The sequence below is a fragment of the Eleutherodactylus coqui genome, chromosome 10, assembly GCF_035609145.1.
Source record: "Eleutherodactylus coqui strain aEleCoq1 chromosome 10, aEleCoq1.hap1, whole genome shotgun sequence".
Lineage (NCBI taxonomy): Eukaryota > Metazoa > Chordata > Amphibia > Anura > Eleutherodactylidae > Eleutherodactylus > Eleutherodactylus coqui.
In genome coordinates, this window is record NC_089846.1 from 104465219 (window position 1) to 104491651 (window position 26433).

Here is a 26433-nt window from a genome sequence, read left to right on the forward strand (position 1 = left end):
CCACAGCCCATCCACAACTGCGGATAGGTCACAGGTACCCATGTTATTGTCTAGCGATCGCATGGGAAAACATTTAAAAAATATATATATCTGTACTGCGCATGTCCAACAGCAGTTCGCCGTAGCCATCCCCAGTACAGATAATGAAGAAAATTGACAGGTATGCGCAGAATCCAACCCGTTCGTGTGCAGCTGGCCTTACTGTGTGTGTGTGTATAGTGATGGCACCTACCTCTCTCGCCCCCTGACAGGCTGAGAATAGTATAAACCATTTTAAAAGATTTTTTAAATTTCTAATTAAACTTTAGTGTGATTGCTGTCACTGCAGTCACATGCACAGAAAGTATACCGCTTTGTCTTAGTCTCTGCCCAATGCTGTGTGAACTCAGCTGTATTGGAAGAGCAGTCCTGACTTCCGCAATGGAGGGAAGGGCACAGCAGTGTCTTCTCACTGTGCGGGCTGTAACAACCATTACATGGCTGCAGATCATGCCAACTGCGCTCCAGGCAACACTCTGGTGTCTGAGTTGTCAGACTCTCAGATCAGAGAGCTCCGGCACAACGCAGGGGGCTGGAGGGGGTTTCTCTGCAACAACGTCTTACATCCTTGCAGAGACAGACTAAAAATTCCAGGTATTCCCTATAGGCAGTGCTGAACTAGTTAAGAAAATCACACTTTATTGCGGTGGGTCATTCCTTGCAAAATCACCAAGAAAGAAGAAAAACAAAAAAAAACAACTTCCCAAAAGTCTTAGATTTTCATGAAATTTGGTAGAATAGTAGTGAGCATAAGGTAACTTACAGACATACATTTTAGCCCTCAGTGATTGATAGTGCAGGGTACAAACATGAGAAGACAAAATGCAAACTTTCAGCTTACGAGCTCAACAAAAAAAGTTCAGAATTTTGCTTTTAAATACAATACAACTTTCATCTCATTCTGAAAAACTAAGAGCACACTTACCATAAGACATTGCTTTCCAATTAAATTACACGCTTTACTTAAAGGTCACATGATATGAACTGACCCTGACTAGCTTTAAAAAAAAAAAAAAGCTGTATATTCAGTTTTTAGGCAAATAAAATATGTAATACAGGTAGATTCAGTCTCTTCTTGGTGCAAGTTTTATTTCAGGATGACTTTGAAACAGAAGTAAAAAAAAAAAAAAAAAAGAGAAAATAGTTTATACATATAGTGGTTGTCACTTACCAGGACATGTGACTGCTGCAGCCAATCACGAGTTGTAGGTGGTCACGGCTGTGGCCAGTGATTGGCTGCAGTAAGCAACAACCAGGAAGGACAGTGGTTGTGAGGCAGAGAGGTGGGACAGCCATCGTAGTTAAACAAGCATCTGATTGCCTGCAGCTTGTGTGTTGCTCTCTGGTATCACTAGTTCACATGGCAGCATTCTCCTCTACGGCTGCCGTGTCCTTTAAGCACACCACTATATTCACACTAATGAACCCAGCGGCACAGGGCTCCTGTGGATCCATAATCGGAGTGCGAGTCACCATAATCCGTGTTCACTATATATTTTTTAACTCTCTGAATGTTAACAGGAATGCTTCTAAAGACAGCAAAAAGGTTTTGGCAACAAACGATATTTACTGTATGTAGAAGTTTCTTGACTTTATTTACAGAAACGTGGACGACTCCTTTAGGAAGATCCCTTTAATCCCATCTATTAGGCATCGAAGGGATTACACCTGAAAGGGCGAGCACCAGAGCATTTTGTATATATGTCAAATCTGAGCAGTGTTTTCCAAAGTTCTTCATTAATGGTCAATACCACATTATACACCGGGGTGCAATTACAGGGGGTTCTCCAGGCAGCTCCGATCCCCGTGTAGTAGGCGGAGCTCGCCTGCAATGAGTGGCAGCCACTACATGGATCGGAGCAGCAGCTGCTCTTACCCCGGTGTATCATGTCACTGACAGCCGGAGCTGCCTGAAAATCCCTTCAATTTGACAGTATTGTCAACCGCCAGTTTCATTTATATATGTATCATTTTCAGCTTGGTTCTGGAACCCAAATAATGTCTTTTAGAGGACAATATAAAGACCCTGAATTGTTACAAATATATGATCAGCTTTAATCCAATGTTTAACCCTTTCCAATCCACTGTCTGACGTCTGAAGACATTCTGATTGCAGGCTGCACAGCTCCGATGTCGGAAGATGTCCGGCAGGGTATTCTTACTGTATATTACTGGCCGCTCTGTTGTCAGGGGCCTGTCCAAAATTGGATTGCAAAGGGTTAATATAGCAAACACTGCTATACACACCTTCGTACTCACCATTGATGTTATCTTGCAATTACAGAGCAAGTCAATCACTGTCACATCCTATATCCAGTGTATCCAGAAAGAGCAGCAGCAGCAAAGATCAGGATTATCAAAACAGGATCAATTTTATTCTCCCATGGTCATGACCGACGTTTCGACCCGACATAGGGGTCTTTCTCAAGCTGATAAAAATTATCCTGTTTGGATAATCCTGTCTACAAGGATTTCTGTTACACCTCTGATGCCGCTTCTCTTTCTGGATACATTGGATTCTGTTGGGATTAGGGTCCGATTCCATGTAAGCGCGCATCTATTCCATTCCACTCCACCCACACTTGGGAAACTGGTGAGTGCAGCTGGCCTCTTTCTTTTTTTATTGACATCCTATATCCAGAACTGATCATATGCAACGCACAATCTCATTACTAAAACATACGGATTAGAACAGTCGAAGAACTGGGCATACAAACATATTTATACTATATACAGTTTGTGTCCCGCTGGCTCAGCAGAGCTGTCCTTGCCAGGTTCCATGTGAATATTTCCACATCACGGACCGATTCAAACGCTTCTTTCCAGGAAAATGTTGCGCTTCAAAAGAGCCGCAGCCCAGCTTTAATGCGATTCAGTTCAGTCTGGGTCCAGTACATGTGGTCAGCGGTAGTGGTGACTGCGGGGGAGCTGCAGACGTATAGATACATATGTAAAGAACAGGCATTTCTACAGCAACCAATAGCAGTGATCTAGTTAAAGGGCTTGTCCATTTTTAAAGTATTGATGGTTTATGGTCAGGAAAAACCATTAAGAGTAAATCAGCAGGGGACAGACACCTGGGACCCCCTCCAAATCAGCTGTTTGCTGAGTCAGTGCATTCATGCCCAAAGCAGGAAGTAGACAGCTCTGTTCCTACTGTAGTGGCCATGCTTAGTATTACAGGCCATTTACTTCTAAAGGAATTTGGCTAAAAATACCAAGCTGAACCCGACTCTCAATGGCTTAACCCACAACCATGCACCATTAATAGTTTAAAGCTAGACAACCCCTTTAAATGTAGGTATTGAGGTAATGAACATCCAATATGTTATAGGATACAATTAGCCTACATACACGTAGATTAGTTACAGAAATGTCTTCACCACTGTACCAATATCTGAATGAGGTGTCAGAAATCCATGCCCATACTGCAGAAAGTCCCATATCCAAATGAAGGAACTATTGAATCTGCTGTAGATAAATACTTCTATCCTGTTTTTGTAGCAACAATGTGCTAAGTATTTTGATATCCGGCTTTTAGTCTTTGTTGACCTGTGCCGGGGCAGACTACACTTCACTTTGTGTCTATGAAGAAACAAGATATTACAGCCTACACTCTTGTTAATGCATCCTGTGTGTTCATTAGCTGAATTAAAGCAAGGCAAACAATGGCCATTCTCTGTTCTCGAGGACGGCTGCCAGGGTGTATGAAACGAAGAACACGATCTTACAGGAGTGTTACACACACAATAAAAGTAGAGACCTGGTAAAGGGCAACACCCTAATCCCGGGTACTGCCAGCACTGTTCTGGGCAATACGCAGAGCTTTATTCTGGTAAATTGTTATGGTCCCAATGGTCCGTCACCCAGCAATGAGCAAGGGACAGCATATGCTAGCAGTGTAGTCAGTTCCTGTAGCCTGCTGAAAGGGGTCTTCCAGAAGTAGTCTGAGAACCACTTTGAGCAGCAAGTAGTATTAAAGTGCTCGCACTGCTTACCGACTGTCACCCTTTATTCTACAACTGCTGCAAGTTTATAGGAAGCACCGAGAACTTTAGCTGAAGGCATGAAACCAAGACTGTGGCTTTTTCCCCGCAATTTAAAAAAAAATAATAAAATCTGGGATCAATTTAAACATTTTGGTTTGGCAGGCTGGTTTCACATAGTATTTAGTTGAAAATGCTGTATTTTCATGATACATGTGTGTTTTGTTTTTTTTTTGACCAAATACTGCGGCCAGAATTTAAATCAAAGTCTATAGTGAAAGATAAAATGCACTACGTCTGAAACATTTTTGAGCCCGTTTGGGCCAGTGGTATTTTTTTTTTTTTTTGGCGCTATACGACCCTTGGTCCTGGGCTTTAATCTTGACTGATTGCAGGAGTTTTAATTCCACATTGTATATTTACTATCTAGCAGGTTCTCGTTTGTCAGACACAGAGGAGAACCCGAAGTAGAAGACAGAAGCCATTTTTAACTGCTCTTGCCCTCTCTTTTACAGGCTACATAGAGCTCAGTGAATGTTCTGCAGAGAATGCAAGAAGCAGCATTGCTGTTTCCTGTGCGAGACCGCCGCGATCACCGCCAATTCCTGGTATGTCAGTTGCGGGGGGCTTAAGAGTCCCCTAATCAGCTCTAACAGACAACTAGGAGGATATTTTTCACTTTAGCCAGAGAATCCATAGGAGGCCCAGTTCCAGGGTAAAAGTGTGAAATTAAGAAGAAAAAAAAACTTGTGTGAAATGTTGGGGGGGGAGGGGGGGCTCTAACTTTTAGAGTCTAGAAAAAAGAACGGTTGCTCACCTCACTGGGATACTCCGAGACTCTGAATTCTGCTGTTCCAGCACAGACATCATAGAGTAATTGTCAACCAAGAGGCAGCCGGGGTCTTCAGTCTGCCCAGGGACTACCCCGAGTGGATACTCGCCCCACTTCACATACTCTGTAATAAGCGAGAAATACAGTGAGATGCACATACACCTGTGAACACTGAATAATAGACTTTGCTGCCGATACCTGAGCTGACTCCCCAGACGGAGCCCTCGAGTGCGGCTCTTCTCTCCGTTGCAGCTTTCTTGTTTATCACTTGGATGTATTTCTCCTCGTAAGACTCTGTGATCATCTCCTCATCCTCCGTGTGTTCACTCATCTTTTCCTCATCGTCAGCTTGGGATCTTCCCCAGTGTCTAAATGATCTAGTCTTAGAATCCTGCTTGATTTTCCACTGTAAGCTCTCCACGGTGTAGATGGGCTGATCACTATAGTCTACTGAGCCATCACCGCCCTCATCCTGGCTGTAGATGGAGCACAAACACAGCAACTTCTCCTGGGTGGTGACCGCCAACGGGGTTCTCATATTTGAAAAAATCCTAAATAGGGATATCAATAACAACAGATCATAAAAGATCTTGGTGACCGACTGTTACACGGAAATGAACAGCAAGAAGGATGTGTCACCAGAATACATTTACGTCATTTTAGAGAGACCCGGAGGTCTGTCAGTGCCTTTATTGGATGCGGATGCACCCACTAGCTTCTCTCTATCCTCCTGGTGACAGTTAAGGGCCATTTACACGTAACGATTGTCGCTCAAATAAACGAAAGTGCGCCATAATAGTTACGGCTAAACGCGAGCCTTCGGTTTCTTCACTTATCATGTCGCTCAGTTTCAGCTGGCATAAACATAAATCAGCAGCTCACTGACTTCTCATTATGTCTAAACACTCCCCGCTCACATAGGAATGTGAATCACTGAGCGAGAAGTGAACAATTCAACCATGATCTGCCTGTCCAAACAGTTTGCAAGAGTGCAAACAACTGAGAATGAATTAGCGGTGACGTCAGCCGCTCGTTGGATCGACAATCGGCTCGTGTAAAAGGGGCATTATTTGTAAAACATTTCAGTCCGATTACTTACAGCTGTAAGAGTTGTGGCGTGGTCCGGCAGGGAGAGTCAAGGCACTTCTGCATCAGTTTCTTCCATTGTAAAGACACGTTGTGAGTAAGTAACCTCCATTTGCTCTTTACAGGCGCTTGGCTGCGAGAACCAACCACGCATTTTTTGTCTGATTAAAAAGAAAACAAGAATAAGTTTTCAGTATAAGAACACTGATCACAGCACTGCAACTCTGACTCAGGAGATTCAGAGCAGCCATCAGTGTAAAGGGTTCACATACACAACAAAAAGTCAGCAGGACCTTCCCTTATTATGGGACCAGCTAACTATCTGATGTGTATAGGAACCTCCCAACAAGTGATGTTGGTTAAAGAAGGATCAGAATGTTGAATTTCGATGCTCAGCCTTTTGTCCTCCCTAGAGATAAGCTGGCAGAACTGTCGGGCAGCAGCTTTCTCCCCACTGAACACACATGCACACTTGGCTGAACAGAGCTGGGAGATTTAATACGGTTCTAGGAGTCCACGTCTGGTATCGATCTTGGTACCAATTAGGTCAGTATGAAGGTAATAAACCCTTCCCCAAAAAGTTTGTTTTGGGAAAGATTTCCAAGCGTTGTCCTGATGGTACCAGATTCAGGGTAGTTTCCACACGGCGATCGAGATATCGCTGTGAGAAAATCGCGTCTTTGTTCCCAGTATTTTTGAGCGCCAGAACTGCTTTCTCTCGCAAAAACATTGCTGCTTGTAATTTTGTAGCCCAATTTTTTTTAGCGTGAAAGTCGTTACATCACTCAAAAAAAAACAAAAAACGCAAGTTCTTGCATTCCAATGCGATAAAAAGAAGGCTCAGTAGGAAAACATGGGCGATTAAAAAAAAAAAAAAAAAAACGCAGAAAGATAGGACATGCTGCAGTTTTTTTTTTCTCTTGCAACATCGCATGAGTGAAAACATCGAAGACATGAAGGAAACCGTTGAAAATCATTGTTTTCATAATTCTGCGTTTTTACTCCAATCACGCGATTTTATTACCTGTGTGAAACCGGCCTCAACTGTGGGCACAAAATGTGCAGCTCGTAGCCGTATTCCAGCCATCTGGGGGCAGTCTATGGCTCTACTTGCACCACACAGACTGGCTTCTAGCTGGCAGTGTATGGGGACATTACAGTCTACTTGGCAGTGGAAGGAGGACGGTGGCTTTCTGTGACAAGCTTTACTAATACTTTCCTAAAGATGAGAAGGTTATATCTCAACATCTATAGTTCTTAACCCCTTCAGGGAACAGACATTTTTCCTCCCATTTTGTTTTTTTGCTGACAAATTACAACAAAAAAAATAAAAAAAAATCATAACTCTTATTTCTCCCGTTGCTGTAGCTGAGTGAGGACTCAGCTTTTGCAGAACAAGTTGTATATTTCAAGGATACTAGTTAACGGGAGTCTGTCACCTAAAAGCTAAGCTTGTGGGCTAAAAGTAGGTGACAGATTCCCTTAAATGTACCACAATACACTGCGGTGGAGAAGATCTTGTTTTTAAGGCATACACTAAGAAAAAAAAATTCTTTGCTGTACTAGTTTTCAAAAATAAAATGTTTAGAAGAAAAAAAAATTCTGCGTTTGTTTTTTTCCTACAATGCAAAAATTTTCACTTACTTTTAGTCCCCTGAAATCTCTCGTACCGTATACTGTAATACTTCAGTATACATTATTTCTTCCGGAATTCTATTAAGACGTGTCTCAGGCACGTCTTAATAGACAGATACATGGCAGCGTTCAGCAGTTTCCCAGCTGCCATGACACCCAGACCACACCTTGTGATGTAATCGCAGGAGGGATCATTCGGGACCTCTGATATCCAAATCGGGCCATTTAACTACTTCTGTCAGAACTGACACTAGCATTTAAAGTGTTAGGATCCGTGGTCGTCGTGAACCCGGATCATGGCTATTTGTAGCCTGGTGTCAGCTGACAAAGAGCCGACACCATCCATGTATGGAATGGGCTTGGCTTTTAAGCCTATGCCATATTAACATGATGCAGCTAGGGGTATATGCCCTGTAGGTTAAAGGGGTTAATAAGACCTCATTTCATAGGATAAGATTCAGTCAAATAACCCCCACAAACCCCCGCACCCCCACACACCTGCGCGGTTATTAGCAGCTAAGATTTCACAGATCCAGCAACTGAGGTAGTGTTCCCGCGTCTTCGTCTTCCTCTCCTTATACTTTCCCAAGCCGCTCAACATTATCTCCAGCAAGTCCTGCGTGAACGTCGGGGAGTGTAAAGCATTTAGTAGCGGTTGCCAGAAACGCAGGAGGGTGCGAGGAAGGCGAAGGTCTTCATCTTGATCTGAATGCATAGAAGTAGTAACCAACAATGGAATCAATCAGTAGGAAATATGCGCCAATTTATAACCGGCTGAAAAGCCCTTTACATGTTTTGCTTTTCTTACACAGTTAATAGTTTTCCATGAAAAACACTGATAACCCTTAAGTTCAGCCATGAATATGTAATAGGTAAGGATCGGTCCCCGAGAGGTAACCCCGACGGCTGCAGGTATAGACAACTATCCAAACAAACAATGAAGGAGCCACAGCGCTAAAGAGAGCTGCTGCTCACCGGTGGGCCCATGGGCATATGCCTACTGACCGAACCGCTTGGCTGGCCATAGTCAAGTGATGTCTTCTTCTGAAAAAAACTTCTCCAACAGTTAATTGTAAAAATTATTACAACTATCAGATTACCCCATTATAACCATTATTTGTATTCTTACCATTTTATTACACACCTTGCCGTGTTTCCCAAAAATAAGACCGGGAATTGAAATATAAGCCCCCCTCCCCCCCGAAAATAAGCCCTAGTTACACTAGATGAATAAGAGAAGAAGAAAAAAAAAGGAACACAGCAATACTCACCTAGCCGGTGGCATCTGCGTCCCTCGTGCTGGTCTCCCCGGCGCTGCGACAGGCTGCAGTGTAATCCTCAGCCTATCAGAGTCGGCGCTCGAACATTCACAGCCCTTCAGTGAATGACATCAATGCTGATGATTACACTGCAGCCTGCCGCAGCGCCGGCAACCAGCGCGAGGGACCCAAACACCACCGGCTTAGTCAGTGTAATATCCCCTCCCTGCCCGAAAATAAGACACTGCCTCTTTTGGGGCAAAAATAAATGACAGGGTCTTATTTTCAGGGAAACGCGGTAGTAACAGTCCAAGAGAACAAGTCAGAAGAAAACTACTGCATTTATAACAGCAATTACGTCTGATCAATTTCCATCATCAATCCGCATTTTGTGCGTTTACTTTTGGGAATTCTCATTATGAACGTTGAGAATTACAAAGGCCCGTTGGCCCCTTTACTCACGTGGGCATCACTTGTTAATCAATGCAGCATGTAGTCTTATACTAATGATGCGTAGCAGTGCACAACAGGTAGTCAGAAAAGTTGGTGCGGCCATCTGTTTCTTCAGGCCCGGAGAGACACTTTAAAAACTCTTTATAGTTCGAAACGCGTAAGCCTTTGGGTTGTCCTTTGCTTTTTAATATGCGCTAATGAATAGATGCACTAGGCTCCTCCAAAGTGTCCTCAGCAGGTGGATTCCAAGCTGTATCCATCCTTTCAAGGACTACCTGTAAACTGTGAAAGCCTTCAGCCAACATTAGACTTCTGGTACCCAACTAGGTATTTTGGGACAACCTCCAGAGTCGGACGTGTGACCCCCAGGGGAAGCCAACTTTATATGGTAACCAGGATATTAATCAGACTAATAGCAGTAAGCAGTTTATTTCACAGAGTGTTGAGGGACGCAACATAATGTTAGATTACCTAGCTCGGTCTTGAGGGTCAACAGTTGTTTTGATGTAGGTAAAAGGAAACCGTCTTCAAGAAGAACATCTACAGCAGTCTGATTGCTGGAGGGGTAAACACAGAGAAGATTCTATTATATGCTGAAGAGCTCCCCTCACATCTGCTGGTTCCCAAGCAAGGGAACTTCATTTTATTCATGCCGCATCTGTTAAGAGGAAAGCAGGGCACAGAGAGAACGACAACAGCATCCTCCCTATTGAAACAGGCATACGTGCTTCACCAGTAGTCTACGTTTCTGATGACGTCAGGAGAAACAGCCATCGGTCAAATCAATCATCTTATGGATATGTCCACCTTACACCTAGTGAGTAAAAGCCCCCATAAAGACAAAAGTCGTTCAAACCCACCGATTTCAACGAGACTAACATATGTGGTCCGCTAATTTCAATGAGACTGGATGACACCAGGCTTTTCCTCAACAGATGGAGGCAGAATTGGATGCATTAACATTTCAACACCTGATTCCTTTGCTTAGAGATGAGCCCGATTCCTTGGAGATAAGCCAGCATCTTGCTTCTGCTTTCTCCATTGTCCCCATGTAAAATGCATGAATGCTCTGCCAAAGAGAGTGTTGAGGGAGCTGGGAGAAATAGCTGGCAGTCGAATGCCCAACTATTGAAGCTGTATGGGATGATAGATTTTAAAAGAACTGGTGGTTTGGCGCAACACACTAGTGATCACTTCTCTGGTCCCGGCCGCCCCACTCCGCACCGGTCTTTCAGTATTCCCCTTGACATTTGGCACCTTACCATCCTTAGGTCTCCAAGTGTTTAGATATTTTAACCAGCTGAACTGATGAAGGGGTTTTGCCCCGAAACGTGTTCTCCCATGCTGGCTCCACACGCCCTTTAATAAAGGAGACGTTTCACCCCTTATCTTCAATATTCATTAACATTTAGGGTGTTGCGCCAAACCACCAGATCTTTCCTCCCGGTCACCCACTCGGGTGGAGCGTCATCTGGTAGATACTATTTTCAGCACCATCTCAACCTCTACAGGCCTTGCTTCCTTTTGGGTCCAATCACAATTGTATGGGTTTTGCTCCACCCTCTTTTTCTATATCTCTGTATGTCACATTGAAGGTTTTATGGGCACCTTAACCCTTAAGATTAAATCCAAATCATCGGCACTGCAATACCCGTTATGCTTTACTAGCTCTTTGACTTGTGCTATAATCCAGCCTAGATGAGCGGTGACCGGCCACGACCTTCGAGATGTAGAATCACTCTCTAGTTCTTCAAAAATCTGTAAAAAATAAATAAATAAATAAATTATAATTCTACAATAGGACAATCACATGTTAATATTTTGTTTTTTAATCGCTTGTATTATGCGAGGATATTGTGGGATTGTCAGGGACTGAGCCAAGGATGACTCGACTGTTGTACAGTATGTCCGCCCCACCATTTTGGAAGAAGAGCAATATGAATAATAAAGTGCAAATCAAAAAGGGAGATAAACACTCCCCCAGGCTGAGTCACAGCGGAGGGCGAGCTGCCACCAAGAGTGTCCTGTGATACGGTGGACCCCGATTCCCTGCGCAATCTGGATGGAAAAAATGATGAAGCCACCTGGTTACCGTTTAGGTCCGAAGTCAGTGGACATATTTTGAGAGTGCACCTAAATTCTGATGTTGATGGGATTGTTTTGTTTCCTGGAAAATCTGCTGAAAGTGCATTCATGGTTTGTATGTTCTAGGGAAGCTGTGAGCAGCATCGGTAAAGGAGGCATCACTAGACGCCGGCAGTAGAAACCTGTGAAACGTACTACAAAACACCTTCTGATTATTCTGCTACACTCCGGCAGCTGGAAACCAAAAAAAGAACAATCACCTTCCGATGATTCATCCCATCTCTACGGATTATCTGTGAATTCTGAGTGAGGCGTGGGGGAGGAGAAGAGGAGCCGGCCAAGTGCAGAAACTAATAGATCGCATTACAGAAAAATACTAAAAGTTTAATCAGCTTCACTTCTAAGTATGAAAACTTGCTTAATCAAAAGGCGCGCTGTAAAGAAAAATGAGCAGATGACCGTAAATACTAGCCTTTCATACAAGTCACAAAATGGCTATTAAAAGCTGCAATTTCTAGGTTGAAGACGGGAGCTTGTACAATACAGATAAGATAGCGCCCTCACCTGATGTCCAGAGGAGCAGCTCATCCCATCATAGACTGATGGACAGTGCAGAAGACCGCAATGACTGAATATATGAGGACATTTATAAGATGGCTTACTGCAACAGATTCTGACCAGATAACAGGTTCCCTTTAAATAACTACTCTGTCAAAAACAATCCCGCCCTTAGAAGTAGTTGTCGTTTTGCTACAAAACCCGTCCTGCAGTTCCATCTCAGGCAGATATGTAAATGATGAGAGTTGTGGTGATTAGATGGACGGTCTTGTCACCCGAGGCCCTAAAAGTGGTTCCCCCTTGGCATATAAAAGGCTCTCTGAGGCTCCTTCTGTGCAGTGAGCTCTGCTTGTGTAGAGCTTGTTGGCCACTAGACGCCTCTAAGATGCAGAGAAGAGATTTCACCCCGTTACCAGAGTCTGAGAGGGGCGCTCTATTGGGATGTGAGGAGCTGGATGGTCGTATCGACGAATTGCCCCCACCGCCTTTTCTGACCAGACTGTTAGGAAATGTTGGGACCAGTGGATGTGTGAGGGCACACAAGGCGACCTTGTCCACCATACAGAGACAGGTGGTGCCATTGTTACACCCCTGTGTCTGTCGGAGCCATTTCCAGGCACTTGGCTGAAGGACATTTGGTCTCATGGTACCCATTACATGTATGTCTTTTGACACTCACCCACCATCACCTTAGATTGCAGTGGTGTCACGAACGACAAAAGTGGACGCTACAGAGTGGAACTGGTCAGGTTTAGTTTGGGCACCAACGACGGCCGTGTTCGTGTCTGGAGACCTCGGGGTGAGCGCCTCAATCCTGCCTTTGCTGTGGAGCAGTACACTGCCCCCTGCTGGTGTGATGGTCTGGGGGCCATCACATACGACAGTCAGTCACCCCTAGTAGTGGTACGAGGGACAATGACAGCTCAGCGATGTGTTCAGGACATCCTGCAGCCACGTGTTCCTCTCATGGCAGCTTCCAGGAGGCAGCAGGATAATGCTCGGCCGCACACACAAATCACAGGAATGTCCCCACAACATTGTCACACTTCCATGGCCGCCCGGTCGCCAGATTTATCACCAACAAAACGGGACATGAATGCGACACCAACTTCGACAGCCTATGAGTTTGCATGATCCAGAGGCTCAGTTACAACAAAAGTGGACCGATATGTTGCAGGATACAATACGGAACATGTATGGCCGTCCATATCACATCTTGAATCCAAGCTAGAGGCGGTACAACAGGGTACTAGAGCCTCCATGCCCCCTGTATCACATCTTGTATCCAAGCTAGAGGCGGTACAACAGGGTACTAGAGCCTCCATGCTCACCTGTATCACATCTTGTATCCAAGCTAGAGGTGGTACAACAGGGTACTAGAGCCTCCATGCCCACCTGTATCACATCTTGTATCCAAGCTAGAGGTGGTACAACAGGGTACTAGAGCCTCCATGCCCACCTGTATCACATCTTGTATCCAAGCTAGAGGTGGTACAACAGGGTACTAGAGCCTCCATGCCCACCTGTATCACATCTTCCACCCAAGCTAGAAGCGGCACAACAGGGTACTAGAGCCTCTATGCCCCCCGTATCACATCTTTCACCCAAGATAGAGGCGGTACAACAGGGTACTAGATGCTCCATGTCACACCCCCACATCACATCTTGTATCTAAGCTAGAGGCAGTACAACAGGGTACAAGAGCCCCCATGCTCGGCCATATCACATCTTTCACCCAAGCTAGAGGTGGTACAACAGGGTACTAGAGCCCCCATGCCCAACCGTATCACGTCTTGTGTCCAAGCTAGAAGTCGTACAACAGTGTAGTAGAGCCTCTATGTCCGCCCGTATCACATCTTGTATTCAAGCTAGAGACGGTACGATAGGGTACTAGTGCCTCCATGCCCGTCTGTATCATATCTTGTGTCCTAGCTAGAGGCGGTTTGACAGGGTACTAGTGCCTCCATGCCCGTCTGTATCATATCTTGTGTCCTAGCTAGAGGCGGTATGACAGGGTACAAGGGGCTCCATACCGGCCTGTATCACATCTTGTATCCAAGCTACAGTAGAGGTGGTACGACAGGGTACTAGTCTCCATGCCAACCTGTATCACATCTTGCATCCAAGCTAGAGGTGGTACAACAGGGTACTAGAGCCTCCATGCCCACCCGTATCACATCTTGTATCCAAGCTAGAAGCAGTACAACAGGGTACTAGAGCCTCCATGCCCACCCGTATCACATCTTGTATCCAAGCTAGAGGCAGTACAACAGGATACTAGAGCCATCCTCAATGGGGTCAGTAGTCCACGATAAATTCTCCTTTTGTTCTGATATTGTAATCTGTTACTTATATCAACATTACAATCACACAGGGGAAGTTTCATTCCATCCGACATCTTCTAGGGGGGAGATTGTTTTTACAATGAGAGAACATTACCACTTGGAAACCGATTTATCACTGACTCTGCAGTCTGTTTAGGCTGCACAATGGCCAAACGGTTCAGGAGGAAAATCCCTCACTGGGAATTTCCTAGTGGATGCAAATCATCAGATTCTGCACGGCACGTACACTGGGAAATACCCGTGTAATAACAGGTACGGGCAGGAAGAGGACTAGGGAGAGTACCTTGAACTGCTCACTTGTGTAGGATCGCAACGTCTCTCGGAGCTTTGCTGTAAATGAGTAAAGTAAAAAAATCAGAAAATAAAAAACTAGATTTTTTTTTATTCCATTTTTTTTCTTACAAACAACAACAGTGCGGAGATACAAATGTTACGAGTTTCGTGTGAAGCTGTTAACAGCATGAAGCTTTCATTGCAGAAGTGTTGAGGTGGGAAATACAATTTAAAAAATATCAATATCCACCACTAATAAGAATACACAAGACAAAACCAACCTACTAATACAAGTCTGGAACATCTCTACAGGTATTAAAGATTGTAAAGACTGATCATTTCTTCAGAACACCCCCCATTACCCCCAACAATAGTGATATGTATTTTATTAAAGGGAACCTGTCAGCTCATATAAGCCCATTGCTTTAGATTCCCTTTAAATACCTGTATGCCCGTAATAGACTAATAATGCAACAGCCAGGAGATGGGGTACCAAACTTCTGACTCTTCTTTTTTTTTTACACTCCGACGCCTTCAAAAATGGCTCATGTATAATAGTTAGTAATAGGTTTACTGTAGTAAAGTGGTAATATCATCAGAATGTATGGTTCTCTGATGCCTGCTCGGCCCCACAGTCCTCCCCCCTCTGCTCTGCACAAACAGACTGACATGACCGCTGTAGAGTCAGTATTCCCAACCCATCTTCAAGCGACTGTAGCTCCGTTTCTATCGGTGAAAGAGACAAGAATCTTGGCTTGAAAAGAGGACCACAAGTGAGTAGGTAGCACTAAGAATAGGAGCTAGAGCCGTCTACACAGAACTCGGGGTAATCAGTAGGGGGCGGTTAAATCAGAACCAGTATTTGAGTATTTTACCCGAGGAAAGCTTAAAGGGGTTGTCCCGCGCCGAAACGGGGTTTTTTTTTTTTTCAACAGCCCCCCCGTTCGGCGCGAGACAAACCCGATGCACTGGTTAAAAAAGAAAACCGGACAGTGCTTACCTGAATCCCTGCGCTCCAGTGACTTCTTACTTACCTGGTGAAGATGGCCGCCGGGATCTTCACCCTCGGTGGACTGCAGGGCTTCTGTGCGGTCCATTGCCGATTCCAGCCTCCTGATTGGCTGGAATCGGCACGCGACGGGGCGGAGCTACACGGAGCCGCTCTCCGGCATGAGCGGCACCATTCAGAAGACAAGAAGAACGGACTGCGCAAGCGCGTCTAATCCGGCGATTAGACGCTGAAAATTAGACGGCACCATGGAGACGGGGACGCCAGCAACGGAACAGGTAAGTGAATAATTTCTGATAACTTCTGTATGGCTCATAATTAATGCACAATGTACATTACAAAGTGCATTAATATGGCCATACAGAAGTGTATAGACCCACTTGCTGCCGCGGGACAACCCCTTTAACTAGGTCGTAAATGTTTCCCTAATTTCCATACTTTTCCTATAGAGCATGGCCTGAAAAAGAAGACTCCTCACACCCACTGCCTCTCTTCAATGACCCCCGACCCCCAAGAGTTAGACCTTTCCCTTAAAGGCTTCAACTAAGCTTTGTTCATGGGTTTGTTATCGGTTATTGTCATTCCCACCAAAACTTATAGGAGTACTTAATTTTAATAGAACATGTAAAATGAGCTTTAAGTAATGAGATCGTTTCTAATTTCCCTGTTGGGGAGGCAGGGGCTGTGTAGACCCAAATCTTGTAAGATTGGATTGCAGAATATAGAACTATGGGCCATAAACCAAACCTACTATATAGTGTGAGTCTAGTATTACTGAAATAATGGATGGAACACATGCATTTAAAGCAGAATTGTTTTACTTAAATACACTAATAAAATGTGTTTTAACCAAATTTTGGACCGTGTAAGAACCTTCACACAGGACAATTGTTACTCCTGTGCTTACACACAAGAGTCACAGAGAATGGAAAAGAGAGCGTCTCGCCTCCATTCACTGCAAAGAGGCAGACATTCATAGGGGAACAGCAACGCATTCACACGGGCCGACAATCACATGGTTTATAAGCTGAGCTAAAAACCAAACGACTCCGACAAGTGTGGGATTTCTTGCTCAATGCCCTGTTGATAGCCACATGCACACATGACAACTATCGCCTGAATTCACTGTTTCTAGTGATTATTCGTATGATATAATCACCCCATGTACCTTAAGGATCTCTTTAATTAGCATTAATTCCACTATTTTAAAAAAAAGGATAAATAATAGAGATAGTATTATTAATAATTTAGGTGTTCCCCTTTAACTTGTGGCTGATGGCGTTTCTTTGGAGTCAAGCATTCATTCAACCACAGAAATAGAAGTCTGTGTCATGAACAATCCAAGACAAGCCCTGTCCTTTACACTTTCACTTAGCTTATAGGATATTTAATAATTAGAGATGAGCGAACCTACTCGTTTCGAGTAATTACTCGATCGAGCACCGCGATTTTCGAGTACTTCCGTACTCAGGTGAAAAGAGTCGGGGGGCGCCGGGGAAGGCGTGGCGGAGCGGGGGGTAACAGTGGGGAACAGGGGGGAGCCCTCTCTCTCTCCCCCCCACTCTAACCCCCACTCACCCACGGCGCCCCCCGAATCTTTTCGCCCGAGTACGGAAGTACTCGAAAATCGCGGTGCTTGGGCGAAAAATACGTGGCCGAGCACGCTCGCTCATCTCTAATAATGAATAGTCAACTGAAAAGGCTTTTGAACAGGGACCTTGGATTGTTCATCCCACAAACATCAATCTCTGTGGTTGGATGAATGTCTGAATCCAAAGAAACATCGTTAGTAACAAGAGTTTATAAAGAACAAAATGCAGAATCAGTGGTGTAATGATATCAGGACTCCACGGTTAGGGGTTAAAAAAAAAATTTAAATAAATCCCCGAATCATGTATGTAGTAACGACAGACGGATCATGGATGCACCAGACTTTACTAACCGGTGAGGATTTGTTGTTTCTGTTCCTTTAATGACAAGGTGGGAAGGACGTCTTCAGTTTCTTCGGAATCGCTGGAATCCCCTGACTCCCACTGAGGATTTGAGGCATTACCTAGCTGACGGGACCAATACTCCCGTCTTAGCCAATCCATCACAAAGTCCCAACCTACACAAAGAGAACACATCTCGTAAATCAAAAGCACCGAAAATCTGCAGCAAAGCAGACTAGACCAATCAGAAAGGCATGACCAACGAGAAGCCATCCATGGTCGCCTTTATATAGAAGAGTATAAGGAAAAACACTTGAAGCCGTTCAGACTATTAAAAACTCTTTGGCATACAGTTAGGGCCAGAAATATTTGGACAGTGACACAAGTTTTGTTATTTTAGCTGTTTACAAAAACATGTTCAGAAATACAATTATATATATAATATGGGCTGAAAGTGCACACTCCCAGCTGCAATATGAGAGTTTCCACATCCAAATCGGAGAAAGGGTTTAGGAATCATAGCTCTGTAATGCATAGCCTCCTCTTTTTCAAGGGACCAAAAGTAATTGGACAATGGACTCTAAGGGCTGCAATTAACTCAGAAGGCGTCTCCCTCGTTAACCTGTAATCAATTAAGTAGTTAAAAGGTCTGGGGTTGATTCCAGGTGTGTGGTTTTGGATTTGGAAGCTGTTGCTGTGACCAGACAACATGCGGTCAAAGGAACTCTCAATTGAGGTGAAGCAGAACATCCTGAGGCTGAAAAAAAATAAAAAATCCATCAGAGAGATAGCAGACATGCTTGGAGTAGCAAAATCAACAGTCGGGTACATTCTGAGAAAAAAGGAATTCACTGGTGAGCTTGGGAACTCAAAAAGGCCTGGGAGACAACGGTGGTGGATGATCGCCGCATACTTTCTTTGGTGAAGAAGAACCCGTTCACAACATCAACTGAAGTCCAGAACACTCTCAGGGAAGTAGGTGTATCTGTCTCTAAGTCAACAGTAAAGAGAAGACTCCATGAAAGTAAATACAAAGGGTTCACATCTAGATGCAAACCATTCATCAATTCCAAAAATAGACAGGCCAGAGTTAAATTTGCCGAAAAACACCTCAAGAAGCCAGCCCAGTTCTGGAAAAGTATGAGACAAATGGACAGATGAGACAAAGATCAACCTGTACCAGAATGATGGGAAGAAAAAAGTTTGGAGAAGAAACGGAACAGCACATGATCCAAGGCACACCACATCCTCTGTAAAACATGGTGGAGGCAACGTGATGGCATGGTCATGCATGGGTTTCAATGGCACTGGGTCACTTGTGTTTATTGATGACATAACAGCAGACAAGAGTAGCCGGATGAATTCTGAAGTGTACTGGGATATACTTTCAGCCCAGATTCAGCCAAATGCTGCAAAGTTGATCGGACGGCGCTTCACAGTACAGATGGACAATGACCCCAAGCATACAGCCAAAGCTACCCAGGAGTTCATGAGTGCAAAAAAGTGGAACATTCTGCAATGGCCAAGTCAATCACCAGATCTTAACCCAATTGAGCATGCATTTCACTTGCTCAAATCCAGACTTCAGACGGAAAGACCCACAAACAAGCAAGACCTGAAGGCTGCGTCTGTAAAGGCCTGGCAAAGCATTAAGAAGGAGGAAACCCAGCGTTTGGTGATGTCCATGGGTTCCAGACTTAAGGCAGTGATTGCCTCCAAAGGATTCACAACAAAATATTGAAAAAAAAATATTTTGTTTGGGTTATGTTTATTTGTCCAATTACTTTTGAGCTCCTAAAATGTGGAGTGTTTGTAAAGAAATGTGTACAATTCCTACATCTATCAGATATTTTTGTTCAACCCTTTAAATTAAACGTTACAATCTGCACTTGAATTCTGTTGTAGAGGCTTCATTTCAAATCCAATGCGGTGGCATGCAGAGCCCAACTCGCAAAAATTGTGTTACTGTCCAAATATTTCTGGCCCTAACTGAATATGTAACATGCTAGCGAACAACGCAACCAGGACAACAAGTGTGTCCTTTAGGGGAAAACAAACAGTGGATTTGATCCAAAAAGAATGCTAGCTCCTACAAGCCCATAAACTAAAACGAAGCCGGTAAGAGGCGGAACGCCATATCCAGGGGTGCGAGTCTTATACCTACCCACGGCGTTCCCCTGTTGTCCTCTTGCTGCATGCAGACTGTGGACCACAACGGAGCGCACAGAATGAGAGGACTACTAGTACTCACTGGAGTACATACAAGTGTTCCATCGCTTTTTAGTCACGATTTTAGGGAGGTAGGGTGAAAAAAAAAAAAGGTAATTCTGGACTGAAAAGGGAGGCATAGTGAGGTTTGACCGGCGGCATTGATGCTGCACTACTGCAGCCTAGTTATAACACTAAATATATTATATTGGCAATCCGGTGGGTGAATATGCCATTAACACCTGAGATGAGAATAATCCTATAATATAGGCCTTACTGCAATAAAAGCTACCCAATTACAGTGGTGGCCGACTGGTTTCACGAGGGCGTTATTGGAAGGCGGACTACTATAAATTCCCAAGAATGTCTTAAAAGCAACCCAGGTCCCGGATTAAATCCTTAAAGGTGTTTTCCACGTACAAAATGGAAATACTGAAATTTAGGAGATACAGTTAAGTAGCAGCAACCTAATCTGCCACTTTAGACCCTTTTTGTCCCGTGCAGCCACTGTTTTGCCGCTGTGTTTACTCCAGCAGCAAACACAGCAACAGACTGTTACCAACAACTTCCAGCATGCCCAGAGCTTATCTCCCGGCCAGCACTGTAGCTCCGCCCACAGATTGCAGGTCCTACAACTTACTAGCACCAACCTCCCTCTCGCTCAGTGCCAGAGAAAGACTGTTGAAGAATACAGACAGGAGCTTCTGGCACTCTGAACTGCACATGAGCAATACAGAGCAGTGCTTCCACCCCTGCCCTCCCATCATGCACTGCGCACAGAAGGAAGTAACAAATGCTGACAAGATGTCAGAGGAAGTGGAGATATTTTTCAGGCAAACGGTTATGTAAATGAAGTAGCAAGGCATAGAGATCCTATTACAAAATGACTTATTGCAATGATGTAAGTTAGATATTAAAATGTTAGTCTGTGCCCGGAATACCCCTTTAATAAAACCATGAATTAAGAATTCTTACCTTTACGGCACAGACTCAGCTTGGGCAACTTTCCGTGAGTTGCACTGTGACGAAGGTTAACCACCCATTCTGGAATCTTAAGCTGAAACCATAACGCAAAGTACATGGTTAGATATAAAACCGGCATATTTAAATAAAGAGGGAGCTACTAACAAACCAAAATAGTTAAACAACCAAACGTGCGCTCTCAGCCGGCTACCTGAGGCCTTTTCCCTAAAGGCCCATTTACACAGGATGAACTGTCAGGCAAACGATGCCCAACAGCACGTCGCAGTGCTGCTCGCTCCTGTGCTGTTACAGAGGAGTGAGTATCGCTAAATTGCTCAGAGGGCGGCCAGCATGGAGGCGGGGCGGCCCGGGAGTACAAAAACAAAAAAAAAACCCTCCATGGACACAACCCCATCAAGAGTCATTCACATCATACAAAAGCATTTTCATATGTTCGATCAATACAAAAGAGAAACCGTATATCACTAGAGATACATGTGATAGGACAATCCACCACTTAAAGTGATCATCAACTAAATAAAACGTCTGTCTGCGTGTTGTCTTCTAAGAACAATAAGCCACGAGGCTTGGACCATAGGACCTTCTACAATCTCTGACCACTCAGCCATGAGTTACTCATAGGAGGATCTGATTAACGTTTTGGAAATCACTCCCCTCCTTATTTCCCCCACCACAATAACTGGGTAAGAGGAAATTACCCAGAGGCAGTTGTTAGGCTTCCTATTGCCATCACATAGCATCCATTGGCGCACTGCAGGGGCAATGGGGTTCACAAGGAGCCCTCATCTCCCACTTAAAATGCCATGGTCACCCCTGACTGCAGACTTTAAGGGTTTAAAGGGGTTACCTGGGTTTTTTTTTTATGTTAAAACCCTGTTCCCTATGCAGTAACATAACTAACCAGCATGTACTCACCTCTCCCCGAACCGCCACTCCAGATCTCCCTTCTAGCGTCACATTTACAGGGTGCCCCAACTGCTATATGGGACATCACCGAGCTGTCATTGGCTGCAGTAGCCAGCGACTTCCCAGGAAGAGGAGAGTATATGCTAATTAGTTATGTTAATAAAAACTTGGACAACCCCTTTAAACACCAGGGTTTAGAGCGAGTGTCCAGCTGGTTCATGCTGTGGATACCTCTGGTGAGCCTGCACCGTACATGTACTGCGCTTCACATTGACGACCTCCTCACTGCGCCCCCCTTATAAGGCACAAGGCAAAAAGAATAAAAGTGGAATTACAGTACTTTTTTTTTTATAGAAACTGTTTCTTATAGACATATTCCTTTTATTCTTATTATTTTTATGATGGGGTTTGGACAGAGAGGTCCTACATTTGCATTCACAATGTTTGGAGTAGAGCCTCCAAGTGTAGATCTTTTCCTCCCATAGATTTTGTATTGGATCTCACAAGGGCGAGATCTGCATGATGCTCATATTTCCACTATGTACATTATACTACAACTTGCCCCTACATATGCAGTGCAGCAATTCCGCCATGTCTGAAAATCCATCTATTTCACACTCTGCATAAGCCAAATGCTCCGGCTGACTGATGGAGGTCGGAGGTCCCAGATAAGAAAATCCCCTCGGAATTCCGTAATAGTTTATACAAACCCTTCAGGAAAAGGACAAAAGCAATAATGGCTGCTCACCTCGTTAGCCAGACGCCTTAAGGGAATTGCAATCGATTTCTGTTTGGGTTCTGTAATTATATTTACAAATCTGTAACAGGAAGAAAATACAGTAAATGACAACAGACAATAATTCGTCACCGACTGCCTCATTTAAAGCGTACCTAACTTCTTAGAATATGCTGCCATGAGGAATAACCCTTCTGTCCATTAAAGGGCTTGTATATGTAAGTTTTCACCATATGTCCCTTCTGCAGGCTGCATTTCTACGTTGCAGTTTTCTCTAAGCTGGTGGGGTGAACCTGCTGTTATGATGTCTAACACACTGTGCATAGAGAGAACTGTAGATTCTGCTGCCTAACCTTCTGTTGCAGGTGCAGAGGAAAACAAATTATGTAGGACACACACACAAAAAAAAATACCGAACAGTATAGATGTGATTGCAGTAGCTGTAGGGGCTCACGTCCACAACTGTATTGTTTTCGCACACGTGATATGTGGTGAATGAAGGCATTGACAGTCAACATACTTTCATTGTTCCATGCACACCTGCGTGTGGACAACGTGTAGCCATATGCAAGAGAGATAAATTGCAGCATGTTCTATTTCTCTACATATGACACGCAGTCCTTCTATGGGCTGTGTATCACATGCATTACATCGCGTATGGGGAGTGTTTTGATACACATTCCCGGTCTGAACGGGCTATGGAATTACAAAAAAAAAGTTCAATCAAGCTGTGCATGTCCATGACGTCAGGCATACACAGTGCCCTACTCAGCACATACACGGTCTCTGCCGGCAGAGCGTATAAGCTGGAATGTGTAAAATGCCACAGTAGAGCCGCCACGTTTTACGCATTCGCCGTGGGCATGAACACAATAAATAATGACGATTAGCAGTCGGCAGTGTCTGTGTGAGTCTATGCCTTCTGTCTTGCTCCTCCTCTCCCCATAGACTTCTACAGCCAGTACGAGTGCATTACCCTCCACCACTTAAGGTTTGATGTAATGCTGAAAGCACAGTTGGAAATGTCTATCCACAGGCTAAAGGGTAGTGTGATCTAAAGATCTGTTACAAGAAACACAAACCAAGCATGTCTCCCAGTAACTACTCACCGGACGAGGGCCAAGCCATAAAGCAACTCCAGCTCTTGTTCTCCCATCCCTCCACTGACATCCAGGATTTTGCATCGCACCAGATCGGCCGTGCACTCTACAGCGAGGGGCATGCTGTTTCCATACCTGCAACAAGGAGCAACCGCTGAAGATACCGCTAGTAATAAGAGGCATAAAGTCACTATATAACGGATGCTTATTTCTACAACGCATCAGTTTAGAAGATCTTTAAGACGTGTTATCCAGGCAACTAAAATACTTCCCCAATCCAGCGGTGTTGGCAACGCCACTTCCCGGCCCGGCACCGGGTCACGTGGTTGAGAGACTTCCTACACCTTCCGATGTCAGTGACGTCCTCATGGGGCTGGCTGTTGGAATCATTTCAATACGTGTGGCAGCCCCCTTGCTGTCTGAGCGGGTCAGCAGAGTTGGCGCTGGCACTGCTGGATCAGGGTAAGTATTTTGGCTGCCTGGATAACCCTTTAACCCCTTAAGGACACCATTTTGGGCTTAATGATGCAACGATTTTTGGCGGATTGTCATCTCCATTTTTCAAAAGCCGTAACTTTTTATTTTTCTCTCTATTTTTTTTTTTTGCAACTTAAATGACAATACAGTTTTTCTGCGGGGCGGTACGATTACAAAGATAGCAAAATGTTTATTTATATTTTTTTTAGGTTGTTCCACTTTTTTTTTACAATAAAAACCCTTTTTCCGGAAATTTTGTTTTTTCTAAATCGCTGCATTCGAAGTCCCATAACTTTTATTTTTCCATGGACGGAGCTCTGTGAGGGCTTATTTTTTGCGAGACGAGCTGTAGTTTTTATTGGTACCATTTTGGGGTACATATGGCTTTTTCGATCACTTTTATTGCATTTTGCCTCCGCTTTTTGGCACTTTTTTTTGCAATGCAGGATAAAAAAGCATGTGCAACTTATTCTACATGTCGTTACGGACACAAAGAAACCAAATATGTGGTATTTTTTTTACATTTTTCTTCTGTGTACATTATTTATTTTTCTTTTTTTTAACTATTTGTGTCGCTGTGGGGGACTTACATCACAGCACCAATGATCGTTATGATAAAGCATTGCAGGACTTCTGTCCAGCAATGCCTTATCGCTTGTTACAGCGATCCCAGGCACTGGCAATGCAGGACGCCGATGTCTAGCGTCCTATTGCCATGGCGACCAGTCAGGCTCTCCGCGGTTATATCGCGAGAGTCTGGTGACGTCACAGAGGGAACATGCTCCCTCTGTTAACCCTTCCCATGCCACAATCTACATAGATCACGGCAGGGAAGGGGTTAATGGGGGGGGGGTCGCTGCTCCAATGTACCCCTGCTGTTGCAACGAGGAGCCGGCTATCAGTGACAGCCAGCTCCCGCTGCCGGATAGCGCGAGATCTCTTCTGATCTCACTCTATCCACAGGACGTAATTGTATGCCCTGTTGCGGGAAGTATCCCCCTGCCAGGACATAAACTTACGCCCTGGAACGGGTTAAGGACCAAATATTGCAAATTTACAGCGTTTGGTGCTGGGATTTAATCCCGGCCAATACCAAAAGTACGGATTAAAGCAGGAGCAAGTCAGGTCCTCGACTGTCAGACCAGGACCCAGAGGAGCAGTGAGAGCGTTTTTTTTAACCTTTTCTACCTTCTCCATTCCAGGCTGCATAGCGCTTAATGTGCGCTACGTACTTAAAAGTGAAAGTGTTCGTTCCGCTATGCGACCCGGCGATCACCGGCTGCCCACGAAGTCAACGGAAGCCGTCCGTCCCACGGCCCATCCGCAATTGACATTGCGTATAGGCCGCGGGTACCTGAATCACCGCCTAGCGACGACGCAGGAAAAGCAAATATTTAAATCAAAGATCTGCACTGAGCATGTCCGATGGCGAGCGTCCGCGGTCATCTGCAATACAGAGGATAGCAGGTACACGGTGTCGCCGGACGCAGTTAGGGTGTTATTTTGCTGTGGGCTCCCACATGCGGAATCCGACCCGTCCGTGTGCAGCCGGCCTTAAAAGGGTTGTCCCGCGAAAGCAAGTGGGGTTAAGCACTTCTGTATGGCCATATTAATGCACTTTGTAATATACATTGTGCATTAAATATTGGCCATACAGAAGTTATATAACCCCCCCCCCCCCCCCCCCCCCGATGTTGGCGTCCCCGTCTCCATGGCGCCGACCGAAGCCTTCTTCTGCCTGGATTGCACGCGCTTGCGCTGTCTGCTTCTTCTGTCCCGCTGAAGGGGCCGCTTCGGCGTGCAGAGGACCTCTGCGGCGCGAGCACGCCAGAGCGGGACAGAAGAGGGCAGACAGCGCAAGCGCGTCTAATCCAGGCAGAAGAAGGCTTCGGTCGGCGCCATGGAGACGGAGACGCCAGCACCGGAGGGGGTAAGTGTATAACTTCTGTATGGCCAATATTTAATGCACGATGTATATTACAAAGTGCATTTATATGGCCATACAGAAGTGTATAACCCCACTTGCTTTCGCTTGACAACCCCTTTAAGCCCATGTCACATGAACGTACGCTCGCTGCATATCACCCGCAGCAGCAAATTCTATAGACTTCTTATGGCCCTCACATGAGGCAAACGAAATACGTAAGCAAAAAAAAAAAAATTGCAACATGCACTATCATGGCGTGTACTATATGCCCAAGATAGCATATGGGGATTGGTGCACGTCACTGCATATTTACTGCGTCGGACACACTACCCCCACTGCACTCTACCCCGCTACCTCCCTGCCCGGGCACACTACCCTACAGCAGACTGTGCCCAGCACACGTATGCTAGCCCCGCACGCCCCCTGACCTGCTCTTCCAGGCGGAGATCTGGTGCAGCGCCTCCCGCTGCAGCTTGCAGTCCCGGCTGTACAGATACTCTAGCACCTGCTCCCATTCCGCCTTGCTGATCCAGGCTACGACCTGCCGGTTGCCCGCCATCCCAGCAGCCGCACAGCTCGGCCTCCCCAGCCAATCACTGAGCGC

The 26433-nt window shown here is 44.9% G+C and overlaps 1 protein-coding gene across 1 annotated transcript; it reads right to left on the bottom strand.

The window, feature by feature from the left end:
• Positions 1-653: 653 nt before the first annotated feature.
• Positions 654-26433, bottom strand: LAS1L (LAS1 like ribosome biogenesis factor). The gene is made up of 13 exons (XM_066581674.1): positions 26258-26433; positions 23435-23560; positions 22338-22407; positions 20675-20756; positions 17503-17667; positions 14562-14608; positions 10942-11048; positions 9762-9847; positions 8077-8283; positions 5957-6104; positions 5056-5408; positions 4843-4981; positions 654-2967 (listed from the first exon to the last, which is right to left on the bottom strand). Exons 1-13 carry the CDS (start codon positions 26386-26388, stop codon positions 2880-2882), a joined length of 1749 nt encoding a protein of 582 aa, XP_066437771.1. The 5' UTR covers positions 26389-26433; the 3' UTR covers positions 654-2879.